The sequence below is a fragment of the Acanthochromis polyacanthus genome, chromosome 4 (assembly GCF_021347895.1).
Source record: "Acanthochromis polyacanthus isolate Apoly-LR-REF ecotype Palm Island chromosome 4, KAUST_Apoly_ChrSc, whole genome shotgun sequence".
Lineage (NCBI taxonomy): Eukaryota > Metazoa > Chordata > Actinopteri > Pomacentridae > Acanthochromis > Acanthochromis polyacanthus.
In genome coordinates, this window is record NC_067116.1 from 26,879,806 (window position 1) to 26,902,996 (window position 23,191).

The 23,191-nt window shown below is 40.0% G+C and overlaps 1 protein-coding gene across 2 annotated transcripts in view; it reads right to left on the reverse strand.

Annotated features, from left to right (window-relative positions):
* Positions 1 to 13,716, reverse strand: part of farp2 (FERM, RhoGEF and pleckstrin domain protein 2) — a 48,179-nt gene extending 34,463 nt beyond the window's left edge. Inside the window, exons 1-3 of one of the 2 annotated variants that reach the window (XM_022191995.2) lie at positions 13,510 to 13,716; positions 11,639 to 11,861; positions 1,004 to 1,108 (exon numbers count right to left, since the gene is read on the reverse strand). In XM_022191995.2, coding sequence (XP_022047687.1) covers positions 1,004 to 1,108; positions 11,639 to 11,839 — 306 coding nt within the window. In that variant the 5' untranslated portion in view covers positions 11,840 to 11,861; positions 13,510 to 13,716. The remainder of the gene's footprint in view (positions 1 to 1,003; positions 1,109 to 11,638; positions 11,862 to 13,509) is intronic. The other variant, XM_022191994.2, reaches the window with a different exon arrangement.
* Between the last annotated feature and the right edge of the window lie 9,475 nt (positions 13,717 to 23,191).

Here is a 23,191-nt window from a genome sequence, read left to right on the forward strand (position 1 = left end):
TAGACATATGTGTATATGTTTATGTGATCACATGATGAGATGAGCCGATATGTGAAGATGTGGGCCGAAGGAAGACAGTAACGCGAGGGGGGAATATTCGGATACCAAATTAATATCCGGATAGTGCCATAGCGAACGAATATCCGGATATTCGGGTCCAGCCCTACAAGAGATGCAGATTTTTTTTTTTTAAATCGTTTTTTACAGAACCTGGTTGATTATTGGTAATTTTTGACATGAAACAAAGAATTCAGTGATTTTAATGATAAATCATGATGAACTTAGATTTCGTCCACTGTCCACATTAAAAGGATCGTTGTAAAGTTCAAAACCCAATCACTTTTTGTGGTTTGTAAAATTTCTGGCTAATAAATGGTGCAAATGTGGTGATTTTTTTAAAGACAAAAAGCCTTTCAGATCTGCTGATGGATTATGGAGTCCACAGGGTTAAAAGAGGAATCTCCATTAGAAACCAAACTGCAGAGCAACAACTGGACTGCATATAAGCACTGAGGTTTTCAATGCACATCAAAATAGGAGCTAAAAGGCCAGAGACACTTAATAAACAACACGTTCTCTTTGAAGAAGATCTATAGTGTGCTTAAGAGCTCCTCTCTGCTGCTTTACAAAAAAAAAAAAAAAAAAAAAAAAAAAACACAACTTGTTGGTGGTCCTGAATTTCACTTCTATTTCTGGAAGAATTAAAACAATGGAAAGTCTGACGGCCGTATACGGGCACTCGTGTGGGACAAGTTAAAAATATTCTTAGATTATATACTACTCAAGTCCAGTGAAAACAGAACTGCCTCTCTGTGTGCGCTGATGCAGAAAGCTGAAGAAGGGAAACACGAAGACTTAAAGCTGATGTTGCACTTTGAATCGTGTCATCAAGCTGCGACGTTTGACCTTTGCAATGCAGTCAACTTTAACGGACACATACAGTCAGTTTGCACGGCAGCTCCTGCACATTCATACAGGAAATTAAAGTTGTTTGTGTACGCACCCAGTTCATCTGCATGTTCTGAAACTCGAGGCCAAAGTAATCACTCTCCATGAGGTTGCCTCTGTGGAAAACCTCAGTGAGGAGGGCCTGTCCAAAGGCTTTGGGCTGAAAAGAAGAAAAAAAAAAACAAAAGAAGAGAATGAATCATTATTTTCATCGCTGTGTCAACACAAAGATTTTAGAAGTCCTCTGATGACACAATCGCTCTGGGGAGAGAAATTGTATTGGAATATTTAAAAGGAATCTTAAACAACACGGTTGCCACCATTATCACAAATGTATTTTCTATGGCCGAGGACAGGAAGGCTTGTGTTCGAAGATGAATAAATGCCGTCTGTCTGTGTGGTGCATAAAATATGTGGCGTCTGTAAATGATCCACTTCATTGTGAGTTTTACGGCTGCTTATCTTCCATCTGTCCATTCAAATAGTTTCCTCGACTTGGATGAGCAGCGAAACAGCAAAAATGTGTCCGTCTGGTTGACTCACCACCATTTTGAACTGAGAAATGTTTAGTACCACAAATTAATGTTAGAAACAAACAGTGTGGTTCCCCACAATTTAGAAACTGCAAAATGGTATCTTGTACAGGTAGGACATTTTGTATAATTTGCAGTAATTAACAATCTCTTATATTGACAATATTTAGAAAACTGTTGAGCCAATATGGTTACTATTAGAGTAGTTGATGGCTTATTGAGGATGCTGAATCCAGGCAGATTAGGGCATTTTGGTTTTGTTTGCTCGTCACATTTTTAAATCACTGCGGCCTCATTTTTTACTGCAAGATAAAGTCCTGCATCTCTTAAATTTCCCGCTGGATTAATAAAGTATCTATCTAAAAAAAGTGCAAACATGGCTGGAAGTTCAGAGAATTTAAAAATGTCTTTTGTGCAGTATGTTACAGCCATAAATCATAAAAACTTTAATTTGTGTGATTATTTACTTTACAAATAATGCTAAAAAAGAAGTGATATTTTCAGGAGAGTACAGGTGTTACCAAAACTGAATAAGTAAATGGTAACTCGTATAGATATTTTTGCATTTTTAAAACCAAGTACCTGAATGTTAGTCACAACTGACATTAAAGCCTTTATAGTTATCCTGAGGACTTCAGAATTTTAGTTTTTCTAAAGCGGTTACTTTTGGCAAAATGGTACCAGCACATGTAGAATAAACTGATTTGATGAAATAACACGACTTCAACCTTATATCGGGGGAATTTTCTTGATGGAACCAAACATCACAGATGGTAAGGACTGTGGGAAAGTTGATTTGTCTCTTTTAGTTTCTGGTTTTGATAAACATTGCAATTTTGGCAGTTTATTAAAAATAGCATTCTTTTCAAACCCAAAAACAGGTTTTGGGTTACAGAGAATTAAATAGATTGAGCGTCCTCAATAATCCCCAAAGCCACTGGAGTACTGTCCATATTGACCTAACTGTTTCTGAAACATTGTCCATACAGGTGAAAAATGGAAAATTGTGCTAAATGTGCAAATTGTCCAGTTAGCATTCAGCGGTTTCTAAATGCTGGGGACCCACTGTACAATTCTAACATAAAACTTTGCTGTACTGAACATTTTGAGCTTTACAACAGAACTACACAGGCTGGAAAGCAGACTTCTCTGTAGTGCACCGCTGCTGTCTGGCCCTGAGCAGAGTGCAGCACAAAAATCACAGGCAGGAAATCTGCAGAAGTTTACCTTCTCAACGCTCTGGGGTTTGTTTTCACTAAACGATGAACTAATTACTATGTACTAAGAACACACTGCAGTTGAGGTTTGGAACCCTAGCCTGTGACTTTTTGAGAAAATTATAGCCTGAAACATCTGGTTGTAATGTGAAATAGTATTTTTAAAAGCCTTATAAAAAGAACTGCTTTGCATTGGCTGAAGTAAAGCATTACAACTCAAGGAACACCAGAAGATTTACTGTAGCCTTTTCATTACTTTGATGCCATCATATGTTCTGCATTCTGAAAAATCTGTAAATTGCAGGTGAAACCGACTGGCACAACATCCATAAATTGTAGGAATCTGTTGTAAAATGCCCGTTTTCCACATATTCAGTGTCTGATTACAGCTTGTCTCACACCAAGAATAAAAATCACCGTGTTACAACACTTTGTCTGGGTTGCCTTTGAGTGCAGGCCAGACATGCTCTCCACACAGCGAGTATTTCAAATGAATTTTGGAGGCATTTCTTCAGTTTGACTAGTTCAGAAAAAGCTTTTTTTTTTGTTTCCACAGAGATTCAATGTAGTCACACACTGAGCACCAAGCAGATGGAACCAATGGCTGAAGTGCTTTGTCAACAAAGTTATTAAATCAAAGCCAAATCTTCCCTGTGGTTACACAACATTTCCATACAGTAATCCTCGTTTCTCCCCGCTGTCCCTGGAGGTTTACAATGTACACCTCATTCTGTTGTAATTTAGAGTAAAGTCAGGTTAACCAGCATCAAAGCTGTGGGTTTGAAGCTTAAACTGCAGTGTCAAACAGCTAGAACCATACTAATCATTACTCAACCAGATGAAAAAATGTTGCTTTAATCCCTAAAACCCCAAAACACACCAGTGGGTTTGAAAGAGATGTTGTCTTTAAAAGAAAATACATTTTAAACTTTGCAAATTACACCATTTAGTGGTCAGAAACTGTAAAAACAAAGCTTTGTCAAATCTTCAAATTTCCAGCTGTACTTGAGCTACACACCTGTGACACGCCATTACACTGGTGACTCAAATCTAAGGTTAAAATCATGATTTCATGTCTGATTTCTAGATGCACTTGAACATTTTGTGTTGAACCGGAGGCTGTGTTCATACAGAACAGACAGGAGAAAAGGATGGAAACTAAAAATGTAATCGTAAAATCCCTCTAGTAATTTTATCGTACAGCTTTCTCTCCCAGTATTGATAACCCTGTGAGCACTTGGAAAATGTTGTGCATGCTACCCACAGTTAGTATGACTGAGACACACCCAGGAACTGCTTGGGGTTTGGGTGGTTAATCAAGAGAAAGTTAAAACCCAGATTTGGGGCAGCTGGTTTGACAAGAAAACCAGAAGAGGATGGCAGATTTGAACTGTTGATTATTTCCTGAGTGCAGCAGTCATGAGTTAACCACTCAGCGTTGACTGCTTTCAGAAGCCCCTCCTTCATGTTACTCATTAACCCTCTGCAGGAATGTAAAGCTGCAGCACTCAGTAAGATCAAACTTTGACTTTCAGCTTTATCTTCTCCAGTCTGAGTGGGAGGGGTGACATTTTCACACAAATCTAAGTGCTGCCAAACGGCAAGCAAACAGGACAAGGTACGCTACTGCAAATCACCTTCACTACAGCCAAGCGTAAATACACAGACAGTATCAGTGATGTAGCAGCACACTGTTCTGCACTGACCCATCTAAAGACATGTATCCAGCAATGAAGACATTTTTTTTTCCTTCAATTTCTCCTCTTACTGACCAAGGCCACACTGTGAAGACCACAGCTGCAACTAACATCTTTTTTTATGGTCAATTATTTTGTGTATTAACCCATTAGGTGTTTGCTCTACAAAATGCTTTAAAATGGAGGGAAAAGGTGCTTCCAAACATAAGATGACAGATATTGTTTTGCTCACAACCCAAAGATAAGTTGGTAACTCGCAGATGAGAAAATTAATTTGGCAAAAACACAAAATTCCACTCTCCTCGGCACAACCAGGAAGCCATTAGTGACTCAGCAACAGATCCGCAGACAAAAATTCAGACACTTTTTGGCTAAATTGCAGGCTGTGTTTACACTGTGTGTCTATGATTTATGGCATCATCATTTTGTTACACTGCACAAAAGATATTTTTGAGTCCTCTCTACCTCTAGCCGTGGCTGTGCTGTTTCCATAGAGGTGCATGTTTACATATTTCAGTGAAAAAGGAGCCCACAGTGAAGAAAAATGTGACAGAAGCAAAAAAAGGCCCAGAAACTCATGGTTTTACATCAAATTCTATGGACATTATGATCTTCTGAAATCAAACAGTAAACCTGAAAATAGGATTATCAGATAAAAAAAAAAAATTGATTATGTTTCTAGCATTTTAAAAAGCCTTCTCATTCTACTATGCCCACAGATGTGTCATAAACCAGTAGGCTGCTACCTACAGGCCTTTCTGCCATTTTTTTTTTAAGTCGAGGCACATGTGTGATGTGGCAGCGAGATCACTGGAGTTTGTTCACACCCAACTTGTGGTGTGGACCACAGGCTCATCTCAGAGCGCCAACACTAAGGCAGGTCAGTGGGTCACTCAATCAAGCTCCGAGAACAGCGGGGATTATGACAAACAGATGTTTCTCTAGGGAACAAATCTTCCTCTGTGTGTGTGTTTTAGTTTGAAAAGCACTCAACTGTGGGTGAGAACTAACTGCTCTTCTCATGCATAAAGAAGGAGAAATGAGAAGAAAGCAGACAAAGAAACACAGGTGTAACCCAAATATCGGCCGACCCACATGCAGGGCTGGGTCGTACCTTGCATGACAGGTTAAGCTGGGTTTAAGGCTCCCAGTGAACCTCCTCCTCACAGCAGGGGTGTGTTGGGGCTTGCATCTGGCACAGTGGGATGCACATTGTTTAGGCCTTGCCGCCAGGAGATTTTCCTACTAATATACATTTTAAAGCTCTGCACACCAGTGGCCAATTTCACAAGCCTATGCGCAGAGTTTCAACAGCTTCTTTGATGCCTTTCTTAACTTTAATTCTGTAGAATCGCTGCTGGTTTCTTTTTTTTTTTTTTTAACTGCCTGGCTTCAGGAGCACACCTGTGGACACTTGGCAGCGACGTTTGTTGGCAGATAAACACTGCATGGCGGTGCTAATCGGGATCTGGTCTTTTACAGTTTGCCTCCTGCCACGGTCACCTGTGTAACCCAGATAATCTTCAGCCTCACAGCACAGAAAACACTGAGGATAGCTGGCTGCTTCTGAGGTAGAGACCAACAGCAACAAAATGACCAGAAGAGGAACAGCAGAGATGAGTAGTCGTGTTTCCAGAGCATATTTTACATGCATGCATCTTTCACAAGCACAGAGCAGCTGAAGCAACTCATTTTCTTCTTGAGTAATGGTTCTGACTTTAGTAGTAGCTTTGAAATCCATGAAAATGAAGCTGAATTGTTAGTACAGCCGTCATGTGAGTCTGTCAGAAGATGTTGCAATTAGAAAAATCTGGATTTTAATGGTGCAGAGCAGCAGCTTGGAACTGACTGTTAACATGAAGTCCTAATAAGCCACATTTCAGTCACTAGTCCATACTTGTTCAACTGTCTGACAAAAGAAACAGCAAAATATGTAAACGACAACAGCTTCATTGGGAATTGAAATACAGTTTATGCGAGCACAGAGAGCAGGAGAGATGCAAACAGATGTTCGTACATTGTGCTCCTTTGGTCTGCCATCCAAACTATGCACAGTTCATAAACCATCTTTTTGTTCTGTGATCACTGAAGTCCTCTCAGACTTTGAAATTCTTGCATCTCTGGAAACTTCAACGCCGAGTTGAACGTTGCTGCAGCCACCACTGAAACTGTGGCACTGACTGCAGCTGACCAACGACTGGAGCCAAAAACATCGTGACACCAAAGAAATACATTTGTTATAATAAACTGACGTCATAGAAAGACATGTCATAAAAATATTGATGTCAACACATCTTTTGCTTCCACATCTAATGGACCAATTACAGCAGCTCTGTTATTATATAGAAACACGGCTGTAATATGCAAAGTGAAGGACTTTTTGAGATGTTTAATGAGTCTTTCACAGCTGCTAGATTGTTTAGCTACTTCAGTGTACAGTGGGACAGTGTGAATGAGAGAGAGAGAGAGCTGAGTGGTTGTAATGATGAACAAGAGCTCTCTTTTTATGAGCAGCACATGAAACAGATTCTCCTCCATGTGTTACACAGATAAACACATTTCTATTCTATACTAATGTAACCCTGAGAAGCCCAAAACCCACCTGTGGGATTGAAAAGCATGTTTTAATTGTCAAAATGACAACATTTATCAGCCAGAAATGTAAAAGAAGGCCGAGTGTTTGGGGTCTGAATCATACAACAGTCTTTAAACTAAATCTAAATGTGTGATGAATCGGTCCATCAAGAAAATCAACCAAATCTGAGCTTACAATTGGGGTATTTAATCAAAATCACTTTATTCTACACATCTCATTTAAAATTCACTAAAGCAAATGCACCAGATTCTGTGAAAAAGTAAAAACTGTGAAGCCATTAGTAACTTAGCTGAGACCAACAGTCACATGATGAAACTTTGGGATTGTTTTGGCTGAACTGCAGGTTGTAGTCACACAGAGCCGGGACAAGTATGGAGACAAATTAAAAATGTTAAATTTGAAATATTTACTGTATAGAGAGTAACCTGTAAAGATGCTGTACATATAACTTCCAGGGGTTTATCTTCTCCCTTTTTTGACTTATCACAATATAATTGTCATACGGCACTGAAGACATTATTGAGTTCTCTTTAATTCTAGTCATGGTTGTGCTGTTTACATAGAGGTGCAGGACTTCATACTGCAGCGAAAAATTAGTAAAAATGTGACGGGAGCATAACACTTACACTGTTTGGACTTCAGAGAGATTTAATATAGTTGCATCTTGTTCCTTACATAAAATGAAAACAGCAGTAACAAATAAAAACAAATTTTACACGTTTTGTCAAACTCTAAATGCGATTTTCTCAACAGGCCGGGGGTACAAATTCCTCGGTCAAACTTCTTCTCCACTCCTGAGTGTGCGTCCCCTCCCCCATCGACTCAAACTTTGAGCTGGCCACGACTGCTCCCTCTGAACTGCTCTTAACACCACAAACTGCCCCTCTCTTCTGCCCCCCTCTCCCAGCCCACTCGGTTGTCAACCTTGCTATTTATGCGCTTGTTTGCTAACACTAAAGCAAAGCCTACCCGGATTCCCTCCCTCCCACCGGCGCCCCGACTGTACTGCGTTTTCACACAGCTAGGTTCCTCATCCCACCCTCGGCTCTTTTTTTGCGAGTTTGGAGCTGGAAGTTAAGGCCAGCAAAGGGGCCGGCTGTGCTGGATAAAAGGAGCCTGTGTTCCCCTGCCCTGCCGGCCCTGCCTCCCTGTCCAGAAACCACAAGGCTGAGCTTTCTCCTGCGCTGGCTGTGGGAGGAGCCTGTGGACCAGAGCCATGCAAGCAAATGTCTGCTGAAGATGACCCGGGCTGGATACCTGCAGCAGATGATGGGCCAACAGATCAAAGCACACGCTCTCTGATCTGATTTGTCTGTCTTAGTTCCAGGCTAAAGACATTATATGGCCATAAATACACAATCTCTCCTGCACCATATGTTTCTACAGTTCACTACCATCACAAGAGACTCGATGAATAATGTACGCCAGACTGACACAGTAAAAATCAAGATAAAAACAGGGACAAAGGTGCAATATATAAGAATACACGAGGCAAAATAATGACACTAATCCTATAATTCAATTTTATCTAATCTCAGAAGGTTGAAACTTTCAGAGGTTGTTTATGGTGTCCATTGATCAGCGCACACTGCGAGGTTGAGGCATTCACGCTGTGGTTCGACTGGCAAAACCCCAGTTTCATGATTTAATCTTCTGAACCCTGAGTAGTTTCTGAACAGTTTTGCTCCTGTCACATTTTTCACTGCAATATGAAGTCTCGTACCTCTATGGAAGCAGCACGACCTTGACGAAAACTAGAGGGAAATAAGAAATGTCTTCTGTGCAGTATGGCAGTATAAATGCCACAAATCATACAAAACAAAAAAAAATGTATTTACAAAAATTAGACAATTTGCAACCGAGTCACTAATTGCTTCTCAGTTCTGTTGGGAGTGCAAAACCTTTAGTGTTTTACAAAATATGATTACAGCAAACTGTTTATTTTTGGCAATGTTTTTACATGAGACATAGGTGAAAGTGATTGATGTACAGTCATCATCATAAGCCCAGATAAGGTTAACTTTTCCAACAATTCTTTCTGCTTTTACGGTGTCTGGCTGATTAATGGGGTAGTTTGAGATTTTTGAAAAGATAAAATGCCTTTGAAACCTGCTGACAGGTTTTGGGATTCAGACGGTTAACAGCCACAGTTTACTGACCCAGACTTTAAACTTTTGTGTCAGTGGTTTTACAAATTCATGTCATCCTCCTGTGCGACAGACTTCTGACAGTATCTCATCAGGCGCCATTACATGCTTTATATCTATTGCACAGTGGTTAGTGAATTCAATCTTGTCTTGAAAAACAATTATGTAACAGTATCTGTTAAATATTACAATTAGATATTTTACTCATTCAGCACTTCTTCACTGTACAAGGAGAGTAAATGGCAGCACTGTACACAAATGTATAAGATATTTTGGCAGCTGAGCAACCAAAATGCCACAATGAGGGGAGGCAGTTACTTGAAGGCCACAGCCATTGCAAAAATTCCACACTGCAATTTTGTTTCTATTTTTGTATACAGTCTGCACACGGAAAAAATACTATTACAGTGTAGGAAAAATACGACAGTTTTATACATTTTTCTTTTAAAAAACTGTGGTCTGACAGATGTAAGGGAAATAATATGTAGATGTTCTTGTACTGAAACAGAAGCATAACTCACACAGCTGTGCATCAATGTGCACACAGAGACTAATACTACTCTCCCACCAGCCCACGACTCCTCAGAATGAATGAACACAAATATTAAGCAGTGTTGGTGAACAACAGAGCCTCTCAGAGGCCATCTTGTTCTTGGCAAACGGCAGTCTGCTTGACAACAGGATTGCGGTCATTCTCCTTTTGCAGCCATGTATTTCTGTCTGCCACCTCCTATCAACACCATGTGCAGCGCTGAACTCACAGAGCCGAGTTCAGCCTTCTCAGGGCAGGATATTTTCCTAAAACTGACAAACATAGCTTGGAACTTTCTTTTCCTCCAGACTGAACGGCACATGGACCCACTTCCACACAAATTAAACTCGAGTCTGTCACATTCCATTAGCTTAAGACTTTGAGACAACATATGGTGCATAAGATTATGAAATGTCTGTCTCAGCAGTGGCCCTAAACTACATCTGCCAGACCCGTTATTGTAGTGGCTACACAAGGATTTAGGACAGTATAAATATACTAACCGATTCAAACATAATTAGCAGCCGCCAGGACCATAAATCGTTCACTGAACTGTGGATTTAATCACTGTGGAGCTTCCACTCGGATCACTTTGCCATTTTCCCTCCATAGAAAAAGGCAGGAAACATGCTCTGATATAGTGGCTTCCTTATTGCTTCCTATTTGCCTTGTGAATGACTCCTGCAGCAGCTTGGCAAGTCAACACGGGAAAGCAGTGCAACAGTGTGGATCTAAACGTTTGCTCCAACCAACTGCCAATCTTTAAAGGGGATTAACTTCTCTGTAGAGTAATTACAATGAAAAGAAAAAACAAAAGCAAGACTTTCTGGCTATGATTTACTTTTTTCACTTAACCCACTGAACTCCAAGCAGTTACAGGGGGTTTCTATGGTCCGGTTACATTTTTTTTTACTGGAATATAAAGTCTTGCACCTCTAGAAATAATACAACCACGGCAAGAACTACAGAGAAGTCAAAAAGTCTGCTGTGCAAAATGGCAAAGTCATACTGGCATATATCACAAAAAACGGTTTCATATTTGCCTTTGCTCTGTGTAAACACAGCCTGCAGTTCACCTGAGAAGTTTCTGAATTTGTTGCTCACAGCTGAGTCACTGATGACTTCATGGTTGCACTAAGGAGAACACAATTTTTTAGTTGTTTTTTCATAATCTGGTGCAAATTGTTTACTTTTTGCCAAATGTTCAAATGAGACCTGTAATATAAAGTGATTTTAATGAAATATCATTTGCAGGTAAGTAGTTTAAGGACCACGGAAAAGTTGAAAATCTGATTAATCTCTCTGTTTCTAAATTTCTGGATGTGATGAATTGTTTTATTTTGCTGACTTTTAAAGACAACAGGCCTGTCTAATCTGCTTGTGCATTTTGGGGTTCAGATGGTTAATGATTTAAGTATGCACTTAGCACTTTATGCTACTGCATTGCTCCAAAATCTCTAAATCTTACACAAAATCAAACTAATAAACAACAATAGCAACAGCCTCCCCAGTTACTGATTTAACCAAAAAACTCATCTGTGTTTTTAAGACTGTCATCCACAGCCTGCAGTTTTAAGGTAGAAATGCTCAGCCACAGGTTTGACTGCTTATTTGTCATCCAGCACGTAAAAAAAAATATATATGGACACAACATTAAAAAAAACATTCACCAGAGCAGGTCTTTAATATCAAGTTCTTTTTTTAGTTAAGTTTCTGGAACAGGCAAGAAAACAGGAATCACAGCCAAGAAACTAAAAAGCGACCTGGTGAGTTACACTAAGTTGCCCGAATAAGAAGCCTTAAGGAGGAAGGGATTTCAGCACCAAAGCCATGTGGCAGCTGTCACCACCCCAAGCTACACGCAAGCAGGGCAGCCATGGTAATGCGTATCCTGCTGTGTGCCAAACTGCAGTCTTATCTCAGTGTAAATACAAGAGGATGTAGGAAACACACCGAGAGGAAACTTACATCTATATCAAAGAACTCCTGGGAGTCGTCCAGCCCCTGCACACGAATCTGCAGTCCACGCCCATGGCTTCTGCTCCCGCTGATCATGTTGCCACTGAGGCTCTGGCCCGGCTCCAGCGTGCTGATACCAGCATTGAACTGGGCTCCCAGTCTTGTGCCTGGAGTCTGCAGGACCCGATATGAACCCTCTATTTCCCCCATGACTGCTCAGAGCAGCTCACTCCTGCAAACATAGAAAGGACAACAAAAATGAAACACAAAGCAAGACGAAACTTTTGTGTCTGCTTCACTCTGTGGACGGCTGTCGCAAAACTATTAACTGCTACAGACTGACTCGAAATTAACTTCCAAACTAAACTGAGACTCATTCACATCAGGGCTGGGTGATATATCCATTTAATATTTACATTATGATATGCACTATAGTCACATGTCAGGAAGTGTCCCAGGACAGTTTATTGACATTCAAGCTCTGCATTTGCACAGCAAAATGAGTGAGAACCAGCAAAGAAAGAAAGAAAAGAAAGACTTGGTTGCAAAAATCCTGCACACCATCAGATGTAGGGCCACACAATGAAATATTTACCATGATCAAGATTTTGGCTTCTCACAATTAAATGAACGTGACTGACTTCTTCTATGATGTTAAAAAGCTCCACTCAGCCATGTGTAGAAATCACTTAGTTTCCAGTAAATCTGACATTAGAACTGCTTATTTCATTCTTTTCGAAGTAATTGTTGGTCATACACCTGTTGGAGCTGCAGCAAAAAAAAAATAGAAGCTGCTCTGTGCACACCTACTTAGCTCCTACATTAGCCTGCAAGTGAGGCATTTAGGGAACGCCGGTGAATTGTAGTGTCTTTTGGCAAGCAGCTGTGCAGAAAGTAAGGAGTCCTGAGCACACTTATTTCCGTTTTGCCTCGAGGAGATGCTCTGTATTCAGGTGAAGATGATTTTAAGTCTTATTTGTTCATTGTAAGCACGATAAACATATTCTGTCTTAAAATTCAAGCTATAATCATGATCTAAATACCGATAAAAACTATCTGGATTATCATTTTGGCCATAATGAAGAGCTCTAGTTAGCAGAATGGAAGTATATCAGCTACTGAAAGGCTGGTGTTCATGAAAATCAGGTACTTTGTTGGCAGTGAATTCAATTGTTGCTGCTACATGAAGCAACACAACTTATTTGTTTGACCATTTAAGTCAGCACCACAAAGTTCTGAATGTCTTCCAAAGCAAAAAAACAGAAAACAAAAAACTACTGGGATGCCTTTGCATGTGTTGCACCATATGAGATGGCTCCAAACAGCTTTATTATATGTATTTCACAATAAACATGTAGATGCACTGCTCTACAAAATCCCATCGGTCATTCTTGGAACAATTCATTGAGATTCATTTACTTTTTAACGTATTGCAGCATATTTATCACAAGAAAACGCAATATCAGATTTTTCCCAATATCATGCAACAAACAAGCAACACCCGAAGTTGACACACGTGAGACTAATTTTCACAGAAGCTCATTTATCTATGTGACTTTCAAAATGAGTTTCAGGTTGGAGGAGAAAACAACCGACGGCCTGAAATACGCAAAGAAACGACGGCGCACCGATTTAGCGTTAATTACCGTCCCGACTCCGCATGTGAAGTCTGAAATACCATAGACCAAGTTTCCAGCCGTGAAGTTCGTTAATGAAGCGCAGAAAGAATGTTTGAGTTGAGCTTTATTTTTTTTCTGCGAGGAGTTTAGTATCCACCGACAAGTCGAGAACCGAAGTTGAAACGTTTCGCCGAGTTTTAGCTCCCAAAAACTTGCCACAGATAAAGTAATAATATTGTTACAAATTTGCAGCAAACTTACCTTTCAGTCCGAAATGAAACTAAACGCTAAAAGTTAGTAAGAGCGAAGAGGACGCTGCTCCGCTCCATGCTCGTCGTCAGCCCAGCAGTGCGCAGCTCTCTGCGGCTCGTCATTGGCTAAACCAGCGCTGCTCCGGCTGCTATTGGTCCAAATGTGTGTGAAGGCTGTAAGCTGTAACCAAGATTTACCTTCCTTCACTTTAAATAGCTTTTAGTGGATGGAGAGTCAGGACAGGCTACGTGGAAAACGCGTGGTCTCACGGTCACATGTCTGGTTGTCGGAATTAAAGGACTGATTGATCTAATCGGTAGCTCACAAAGCGAAGCTGCCTTTATTTAAGTTTGGGCTAAACCTTGACCCGTAGATAGTACAACACAGATAAGGGTTTCTCTCTCAACCTCCAAGTGCAGCATTGATCTGAGCGTGTTATTATAATGTTCGTTACCAGGCTGTTGTTGTGCCAGAGCCTCAGAGCTCAGTCCCATTAGACAAGTCGTTTGGAGGTTCAGCCCAGGCTCCATACATTATCAAGTTGTTCAGAATAACATGAATTATCTGCAGAAAACAAAATAAATTGTGTTTATTTGTAATTGAGAGGAACATCTAACTGTGCACAAAAAGTTTTAAGCTGTTCAACTAGTGACAAATTCTCAACCACTAACTTAGAATAGAATATGCTTTTTTCAGTGCAAAGAAATCTTAAAGATAGCGCAGTCTATTTACAATTATACAGTATAAATAAACAGTGAATATAAATAACAGAGTGAATAAGGTAGTGGTGCATATTGCACATTTCACATTATATTGTTGCCTGGGTGTGACACGTGAGAGTTTAGGGTGGCGATGGCTCTCGGAAATAAGCTGTTTTAAGTCTGTTTGTCCTTGCTTTAATGCATCTGTAATGCCTTGCAGAGGGCTACAGATCAAAAAGCTGAGAACTGGGGTGTGAACTGTCCTTGATGATGTTCTGAGCTCTGCTGAGGAGTAGATGTCCATGAGGGAGGGGAGAGGACAGCCAACAATCCTCTGTTCTGCTTTGACCGTCCTCTTATTTTGGGGTTCAGATGGTATTTAATCCATCGTCCATCAGGTGTGATTTCAATGGACAGCTGTCAGACAGGAAGGCCACTCTAAAATGCAGCTTTTTTCAAATGACACAGTTTGGTGGATGCTGGCCTGGCAGTTAGGGCTGTGTCCACATACGTAGCTGAATGTTCACAGCTCTACTACTTGTAGTCTAATAAAGCAATTCAGACAGTACAGTAAATGAGAAATTGTCTTTATATGGTGCTTTTTTAAAAAAAAAAAAAAAACCTAAGGCTCCAAAGCACTTTAAAATGTGTTTCTCATTCACCCATTCCCATATCAATGGTGGCAGAGCTGCCATGCAAAGAAATAACCTGCCATTGAGAGACACTGGGGGTTCAGCATCTTGGCCATGGACAGTTCAGCACCTGGAGGAAGCTGGATATCAAAACACCAACTTTGCATTTGATGGACAACCTGCTCCACCTGAACCACACTAACCGTGACAACTGAACACCATGTGGATGCAATGTTGTACAGAGAACGGCACATGGAGGCAAAAGAGTGATGGTTTGGACAATAATATGTCATGGATGAAGAACACAGCTGCATTTCATTGATTTCAGTCTCAATACCACACAATTCTCAACTATTATCCTGTCACTCATGGCCGTGACGTTCATTTAGCACCATCACTTAAAGCTTTAACAAGACAATATGACTCCAGAATATGCATCGTTCTTCTGTAGTAACAGCTGAAAATGTTCCAGTCCTAACACACTCCGCTGACTCTCCAGACATGTCACCCAGCCAACATCTGTGGGACTTTGTGGACTGATATGTCCATCTACATCCTCCTGTCACTCAGAATGTCCACCAACTTCACCAAGTCCTAAACATTCCACAAGCCAATATTAACTACCTCATTAACTCTTCTGTCACAGATGTGTGGCGCTACACGATGCAAATGACAAACACATTCGGTACTGGCTTGCGATTTCTGGACTGTGACTCCATGAAGTTCATCATGCTCTAGAGATACTGTGTTGGAACAAGAAATAGTTATTTTCCTTTGATAAAAAGAGGCAATATTGAGCAAAATATCAAACAATGTGCTTTTGATGAAGTAAAGTCATCACACCTTCTTCCCCTGTTTCACATTAATATCACAGGAGTTCAGACTAGTAGTTCTGTAGCCGTGCAATGCAATTAGTCTCATTTATAATGATTTACAGCTACAATCATGTAAGTTTTATTAAACAGTAATCTAAGTGACTGACCTTTCAAATAGTTCAGGAGAAGGTATGCAGAAGCTGGTGAGAGGAAAAAGTCCCACATCACAATTCAGCACAATAAAAGACTAAGACCTAAGGCTCCTTCTCTTATTGTGAAAGAGCTCCCCCTGCTGTTCTGTTTAGAGTAAAGAACAATATGGTTACTTCCAAAATGCTTCCATATGGAAAATCTGATGCATATCTGTTTATCATAATTTAAAACAATACGCACCAGATATGTTTATTTTGTTACCTAAATGTAAGATAATGTTTACGTTGAAACACATGTATTTGCAGTGTACTTGTTTGAATATTTAAAAAGTATATTCCTTCAGATGAAATATGTACTTGTATTTGGCATTTCACATATTATGAAAATCCAGCTATTCATCCCTGATGTGAAGTATGTATAATGTCCCCCACATAGTTATAAGGAACATGGAGATTTTCAGTTATAGTATTTTTACATTACTGTCAAATATTATTTTATATAAGGATATTTTCTGTTGTATCTCACTTTAAAGATGAACTGTAGTGCTTAATTCAAGAAGAAAAAAATGTTATAAAAATTTCTTGATTGAATCTTCTGAACTCCTAGCAATTTCAAGGAATTTTTTTTACCTGAAAACTCTCAGAATTGTTGTCACATGGCTATTATTCCTTCATGTCTTCCCATTTTGGCTGAGAGCTCAAAAGTTTTAGGGTTTTACATGATCTGCTGCCAATTCTCTCTCTTTTTTGGCAAATTTTTAAATAAGGTATTTCAGTTATTTTGAAGAAATTTTAAGCTCAGATTTGTTTGGAGCTGTATATCATACGTGATTTGTTCAAGGATTGTTGGAAAGTTGGGAATCTGATGATTTTATGGCTGACAAATTGTGTGATTTTGGCAAATTCTGGATGACAACATTTTTGAGTATTTACGAAATAATATTCTCCAACAATGGGAACCAATGCAATAGAAATTTAATTAATTTAAGTTTTTTACCTACTGAATGTTTTTTCAGCCAACGAAGTGGAGCCTATCTCAGCATGCAGTAGTTCACACAGGAATCATCACATGATGATGATATTCTGCACTTTTCAAAAATGTTCATTTTTACCAACATGTACTGCGTTTGTGTTTTTGTCTTACTGATATTTCATTGTCTTTCATCTTTCTTTGATGGTTGTTGATGCAAACCATGTGAGAGAAAGATAAAGATTATCTCCAAATGAATAAAATGAAGAACGGGAGCTGTCTGTCCTGTCTTTTGAACTGTATTATTTATCTTCAAAGATCCCTGGTCCTCCTCATAGTCCCCATGTGTGATGAAATTCATCTGGTAATGGCTACAGTAGTCTTGTGATGTTTCTGTTTGCATTGTTTTTAAAATGACCACCATTTGAAAATAAGTAACTCTAAAACAGCTTAATGAAAAATTGCTCAAAATTATGCCAAAAGTGGTATTTTTGGCTGAATATTTCATTCCTGTTTACCACAATTTGCCCTCTGTAACCTTTGAAAAAGAAAGTAAAGCATGTTTATGTCCTGCTGTCCTTCCTAAGCCAGAGTTTGGACACCTGCTGTCTCAGTTGTGAGGAGACAAGAGATGCAGCTTAAAATATTTGCAGTGATCTCAACTCTGCAGAAGTGGAAGACTTTCAGAAAGTCTTAGCAGAAATATATAAACTACAACAAGTTTCATCAGGAATTACACAGCAAACAACTCAATATATTTCAATGACCACTGCCATATTTCAGTACAATGTTAAGGCCCTGGCTCAGGAGGAACCCACATGAAACAAGAAAACAAAATGGCATGAAACAAGTTTTACATGTATTAAGTGGTTTCAGACTCACCAGATAACTACTGATATCTAGATGTAATGTACATGATTAACACCTTTTCTGAAGTCAGCAGTGCCATTTTAGCAGCAAAACCATTAAAAGCCCTGTATGATTAAAAAAAATCCATTTTATTGTGTTTTTTATTCTAAATGTAGAGTGTGAAGTAGAAGCTGCTAAGATATGAAACTGCTTACATCTGCCGCCCTCAAGTTTCAAACCAGTTGTGTTTCACTAAAAGCTGAACTCAGCTGCTGTTTACATCTGTTTGTTTCTCTCCTACTCTCTGTTGTCACATATACATTTTCATACAGTCAAATCCCTAATAAAGCTGTTGTCATTTACATAGTTTTCTCAGTCTGTTGTCAGACAACAAACTGAGAAATGAAATAGTGACTGAAATGCACCCCTTGAGACTGTACATTAACCAGCTGTCACCTCAAATCAATTTCCAAGAGCTGCTCTGCACAGCTAAGATACCTATTTTATAAATGCAGTGTCATCTGACAAACTGGCATTAGGCATGAATTAAAAACGATGACTGAGCTGCCAATTCAGTGATCCTTCCATGTACAATGATCCACCCATCCATTCTCTATACACCACTTTATCCTCACTAGGGTCGCGGGGGTGCTGGAGCCTATTCCAGCTGACTCGGGCGAAGGCAGGGGACACCCTGGACAGGTCACAGTCTGTCACAGGGCTACATATACAGACAAACAATCACACTCACATTCACACCTTCGGGCAATTTAGAGTTATCAATTAACCTCAGCATGTTTTTGGACTGTGGGAGGAAGCCAGAGTGCCCGGAGAAAACCCACGCATGCACAGGGAAAACATGCAAACTCCATGCAGAAAGATCCCGGGAAAGCCGGGACGCGAACCAGGGATCTTCTTGCTGCAAGGCAAAAATGCTAACCACTACTCCAATGTGCAGCCCATGTACAGTGATCACTCACAGAAAAAGTTACAAGTGATATAAAGTTCTGGTCTCACTCATTCACATACAGTGCCTATAAAAAATACTTACCCTCTTGGATGTTTCACCCTTTTGTTCCTCGAATACATGAAATCATGGCAAATATATTTTGTGTTTGTTGACAACAATTTGCAAAAACAAATCTCTTTAATGTCAAATTGAAAAGAGATTTTTAGAAAATCATGTCGATTGATTAAAATTACAAAAAGTAAAGTAAATGATTGCATACATATTCGCTCCCTTTCAGGTCAGCATTTAGTAGATGCATCTTTGGCTCCAATCACAGCACTGAGTCTGTGTAGATATTTCTTAATCAGCCTTTCACATCTAGACACTGCAGTTCTTCCCCATTCTTCCTTACAAAACCGCTCTGTCAGGTTATTTGAGGATCGGGAGTGGACATCTATTTTCAAGTCCAGCCACAAATTCTCGATTGGACTGAGATCTGAGCTTTGACTTGGCCACTCCAGAACATTCGCTTTGTTGTCTTTGAACAGTTTCTGTGTAGCTTTTTCTTTATTGCTCTGACTGGTGAAGAATCTGGACAACAGTTGTTGTATGTACAATCTCTCTATCTGAGCCACTGAAGCTTTTAACTCCTTCAGAGTGGTCATAGGTGTCTTGGTGGCCATGGACTGTGTCAGTGCTTAGCAATGTCTTAGTAATATTCAGCTTTAAACTGTTTTTGCAGACAGCTAAGAGTCAGTCTGTTCTTGTTTTAGCAATTTTCGCATTTTTCGTTGGAGATTTTTCAAGTTCTCAGACACTTTTAGGGGACTGTGTGTGTGTGTGGGGGGGGGATTCCAAAAACTTCAGCTTGTGTTTCTTCAAGTAGTTCACAGTGTATTTTTAGGCCTCCTTTGAAGCACTGTCCTCTCACAGATGCCTTTTAACAGTTTCGGTTTCATAACTTCACCTATCCACAGCGCTTGTTACCACAACCTCCATGGTTTCTTGAATTGTTGCTTTGCATACTGCAGATGTTGAATTTTGCGCAGAGACTGAAAGTAATGGTTCTTCTGATGACTGTTCCATTTAGATTCTGTTTATCAGTCAACACCGCTCAGTGGATTGGTGCATCACCATTCCTCAGTCAGCCAATTACCCTGCCGCTATTCTGCTGTTATATAGGCATGTTCAGCATAAATGTGGTCAGTACGATCACAATGAATGCACAGTCCTGACAGTGAAACACAAAATTGTGAGTCTGATTATGTGGGGCTATTTTAGCGCAAAAAGTGTTGGGGAGATGACTTTTATAGATGGCACTGTGATTGTCTGTAGCAAGACCAAAATCCTGGCTGACGCCCAGTCTGAAGAAGTTTGGCAGAAGAGGAATATTCCAGCTTGATAACGATCCAAAGCCCACTGCCAAAATCCCACAAGAGTTTCCAAAAAATATAAAAGTTTAAACTACAACCTAGTCAAGTACGTTGCCCGACATGAATCCAATAGAAGACTGTTAAGGGAATTTTAAAGGAAAAAAGCCCTCGGGCAAAGAACATTTTGCTGGATGGGTTGTGGTACTGATAACTGTGTTGCACTATCGGGACTTGGCATTCACTGCGAAAGTCCTGGCCAGGTGTCATCTCATTGTCAACATGTGGGACTCCATCTAAGCTGAACAAATTTATCTTGGTCTCATCTGACCAAAGAATGTGCCCAAAATGTTCAAGCTTCTTCTCATGTTCTTTAGCAAAGCTTCCTCCTGCAGTTTTGTGCCAAAGAACAAGCAAGGGTGTGTTTATCGGACACCATCCAAACAGGTAGATGGTCATGCTTTGTTGTTTATCTTGTTTGAACTGTCAGAAAAAACTCAGATTTCCATCTACACTACTGGTCAAAAGTTTTAAAATGCCCCATTTTTTCCCCTGTTTTTATTGAAATTTAAGGAGTTCATTATAACGCTTAAAAATGCGGGTCTTTCCTACAGAAAAATTGTGAAGAAAGTCAAGGTGTCAGTGAGTACAGCTGTCTTCATGATCAAAAGACATTCAGAAACTGGAGGAAACTCTGACAGGAAGAGGTCTGTAAAACCCAAAGCCACAACAGAATCAGAATACAAGTTTCTGAGAATCAACAGCTTGGTGATAGGCAGCTCACAGGACAACAGCTTCAAGCACAGCTTAATAGTGGTCGTAGTAAGAAGTCTGAGTTTCAACTGTGAAAAGAAGACTTCAAGTTTCAGGTTTGACAGATCGAGTTGCAGCAAGAAAGCCATTGCTAAGACGTCAGTATAAGAAAAAGAGGCTTGCCCAGTGGCGGCTGGTGAAAAAAAATCTTGGTGGGGCTGGTGTGCCAACAGATTTCCCTGCATAATCTAGCGTAAGCATTCAAATGAACAGTTGGAAAATGACTACAGGTCCACAATAATAATTTAATTTCAGTTTCCAGTTTCACAGAAGTAACAATTTACAGACATATTAGACGTTATGCTATCAATGTGGGTTGAGTTATTTTTGAAGAGAGAATGAAAGAGAACATTTCCTATAAAAATGTAACATACAAAGAATTGAGAACCAACCAACCAACCCACAACGATATTATTACACACTGCCCATTGAATGTAAAATAAACTTAAAAGACACTCTGTCTCTGCTCCTGTGTGTCTGCTCCTGTGTGTCTCTGTTCCTCTGTGAGTCTCTGTTCCTGTGTGTCTATTTTTCTGTGTGCATGTGTTTGTCTCTCTCTAGGTTTTATTTAAACAAGAATTTCACTCGTCTTTCTTTTTCGCCTTTTTCGTCGCCATCTTCTCCCTCCTCTTTTCCTCCCGATGGATATAGGACGGAGTCTGGGAGTCGGGGTCCGTATCTGTAGACACTACCATGAAAAACAAAACTATTGCTGGCTCCTCAAGTAGCTCTAGCGATCATAAACGTTCACGCATTTTACGTAGCAGTTGGGGCTACAGTTCCAGCGCCCCATCGGCGTTAAATTTGGTGACGCCGATAGGCCAATTATCAGTAATTTCCCCCTAGCAACCATAACCTCATTGGCTATTTAGCTGCAGGTCAGGGGCACTTTGCCGAGCGCCCCGTGGAAGAATGACATACTGTAGTTCGGCGGAAATTCGGTTGTCGGTTGGTGTTAATGTTGTTTAAATGATTTAAAATACATGTAGGCACACACATACTATTAAGTAAAACTGAAGCTGATTAAAAAATAAATAAATAAATAATTTAAAAAAAATCTCCTCCACAGCTGGTAGGGCGGAGCCCCAGCGCCCCCTATGGGCCAGCCGCCACTAAACACCATCAGTGGACTACTGAAGACTGGAAGAAGGTATTATGGACTGAGGAATCCAATTTTTAAATCTTTGGTTCATCACGCAGGATTTTTATGTGCATCGAGTAGGCGAAAGTATGGTTCCTCGTTGTTCGACATCAGCTGTCAAACATGGAGGAGGAAGCCTGATGGTCTGGGGCTGTTTTGCTGGATCCAGGGTCGGTGACTTGTACAGAGTGAGAGGAACCCTGAACCAAAACGGCTACCACAGTATTCTGCAGCCCCATGCAGTACCCTCTGGTGTGTTCCTAGTTGGTCAGAGGTTCATCCTACAGCAAACCCAAAACATAAGTCCAAGCTATGCCAGAACTACCTTAAGAAAAAAGGACAAGATGGTAAGATTGAAAACATGGAGTGGCCAGCACAGTCTCCAGACTTAAACCCCATGGAGCTGGTTTGGGATGAACTGGACAGAAGAGTGAAAGCAAAGCAACCTACAAGTGCCACACATTTATGGAAACTTCTGCTACAGAGTTAGGAAGAACTTTCTGAAGAATATTGGATTTCCATAGTGGAAAGAATGCCCCGAGTGTGTTCCGCTGTTATCTGCCAAACGAGGCTACTTTGATGAGTCAAAAGTTTTAGTTAGTTTCTAAATAGATTTTTTTTTTTAAACTTTGTTTATTTGTCCCAGGCTTTCGTTTCAGAGTACAATGAGACATTAACATGCATAATTTCCAATAAAAAAAACTAAAAATGAGGGTGTTCTAAATTTTTTTACTGTTTATAAACACTGTGCCAAGTCTGGAGCACTTACTCATCTGGTTTTGCGCTCTGCATTGTCTATGTAGTACACTGTCCATTGAGTCATTTTAGGAGGTCGGCCACTGCAGCTCTGATTAGTGATACTATGGATTGTTCTATACCTCCTGATCAGTGCTGCAACTGTGTTTCCACAGATTTTCCTGTAACTTTTTCTGTCATTGTGAAGTCTCACAATAAGATTTTTACAATTCCTCTGGCAGTTAATTTCCATTTAGAACTGTTATGCAGGCACGTAGATAGACACAGCAGACAGGTCCAAAACCAAGAAAGCCGTGGCGTTTCTGAATCATTGTATACTGGTGCATATTGGTGGTCACAGGTGTATTCACATTTGTTGCATTAAGTCTCTGCTTTGGAGCCTCTATTTTCAACATAGTCTTTCTAAAGTGGTGTATTTTTACTGTTCATAGAAGGAAATGTTCCACAGTTAAATTCAAATTTGAGTTTGAGGTGATACTGCACAGGGTTGTACTCTCTTCTGTTGAATACCGCGTCTGGTGAAAAATGAGACACACATCCAAA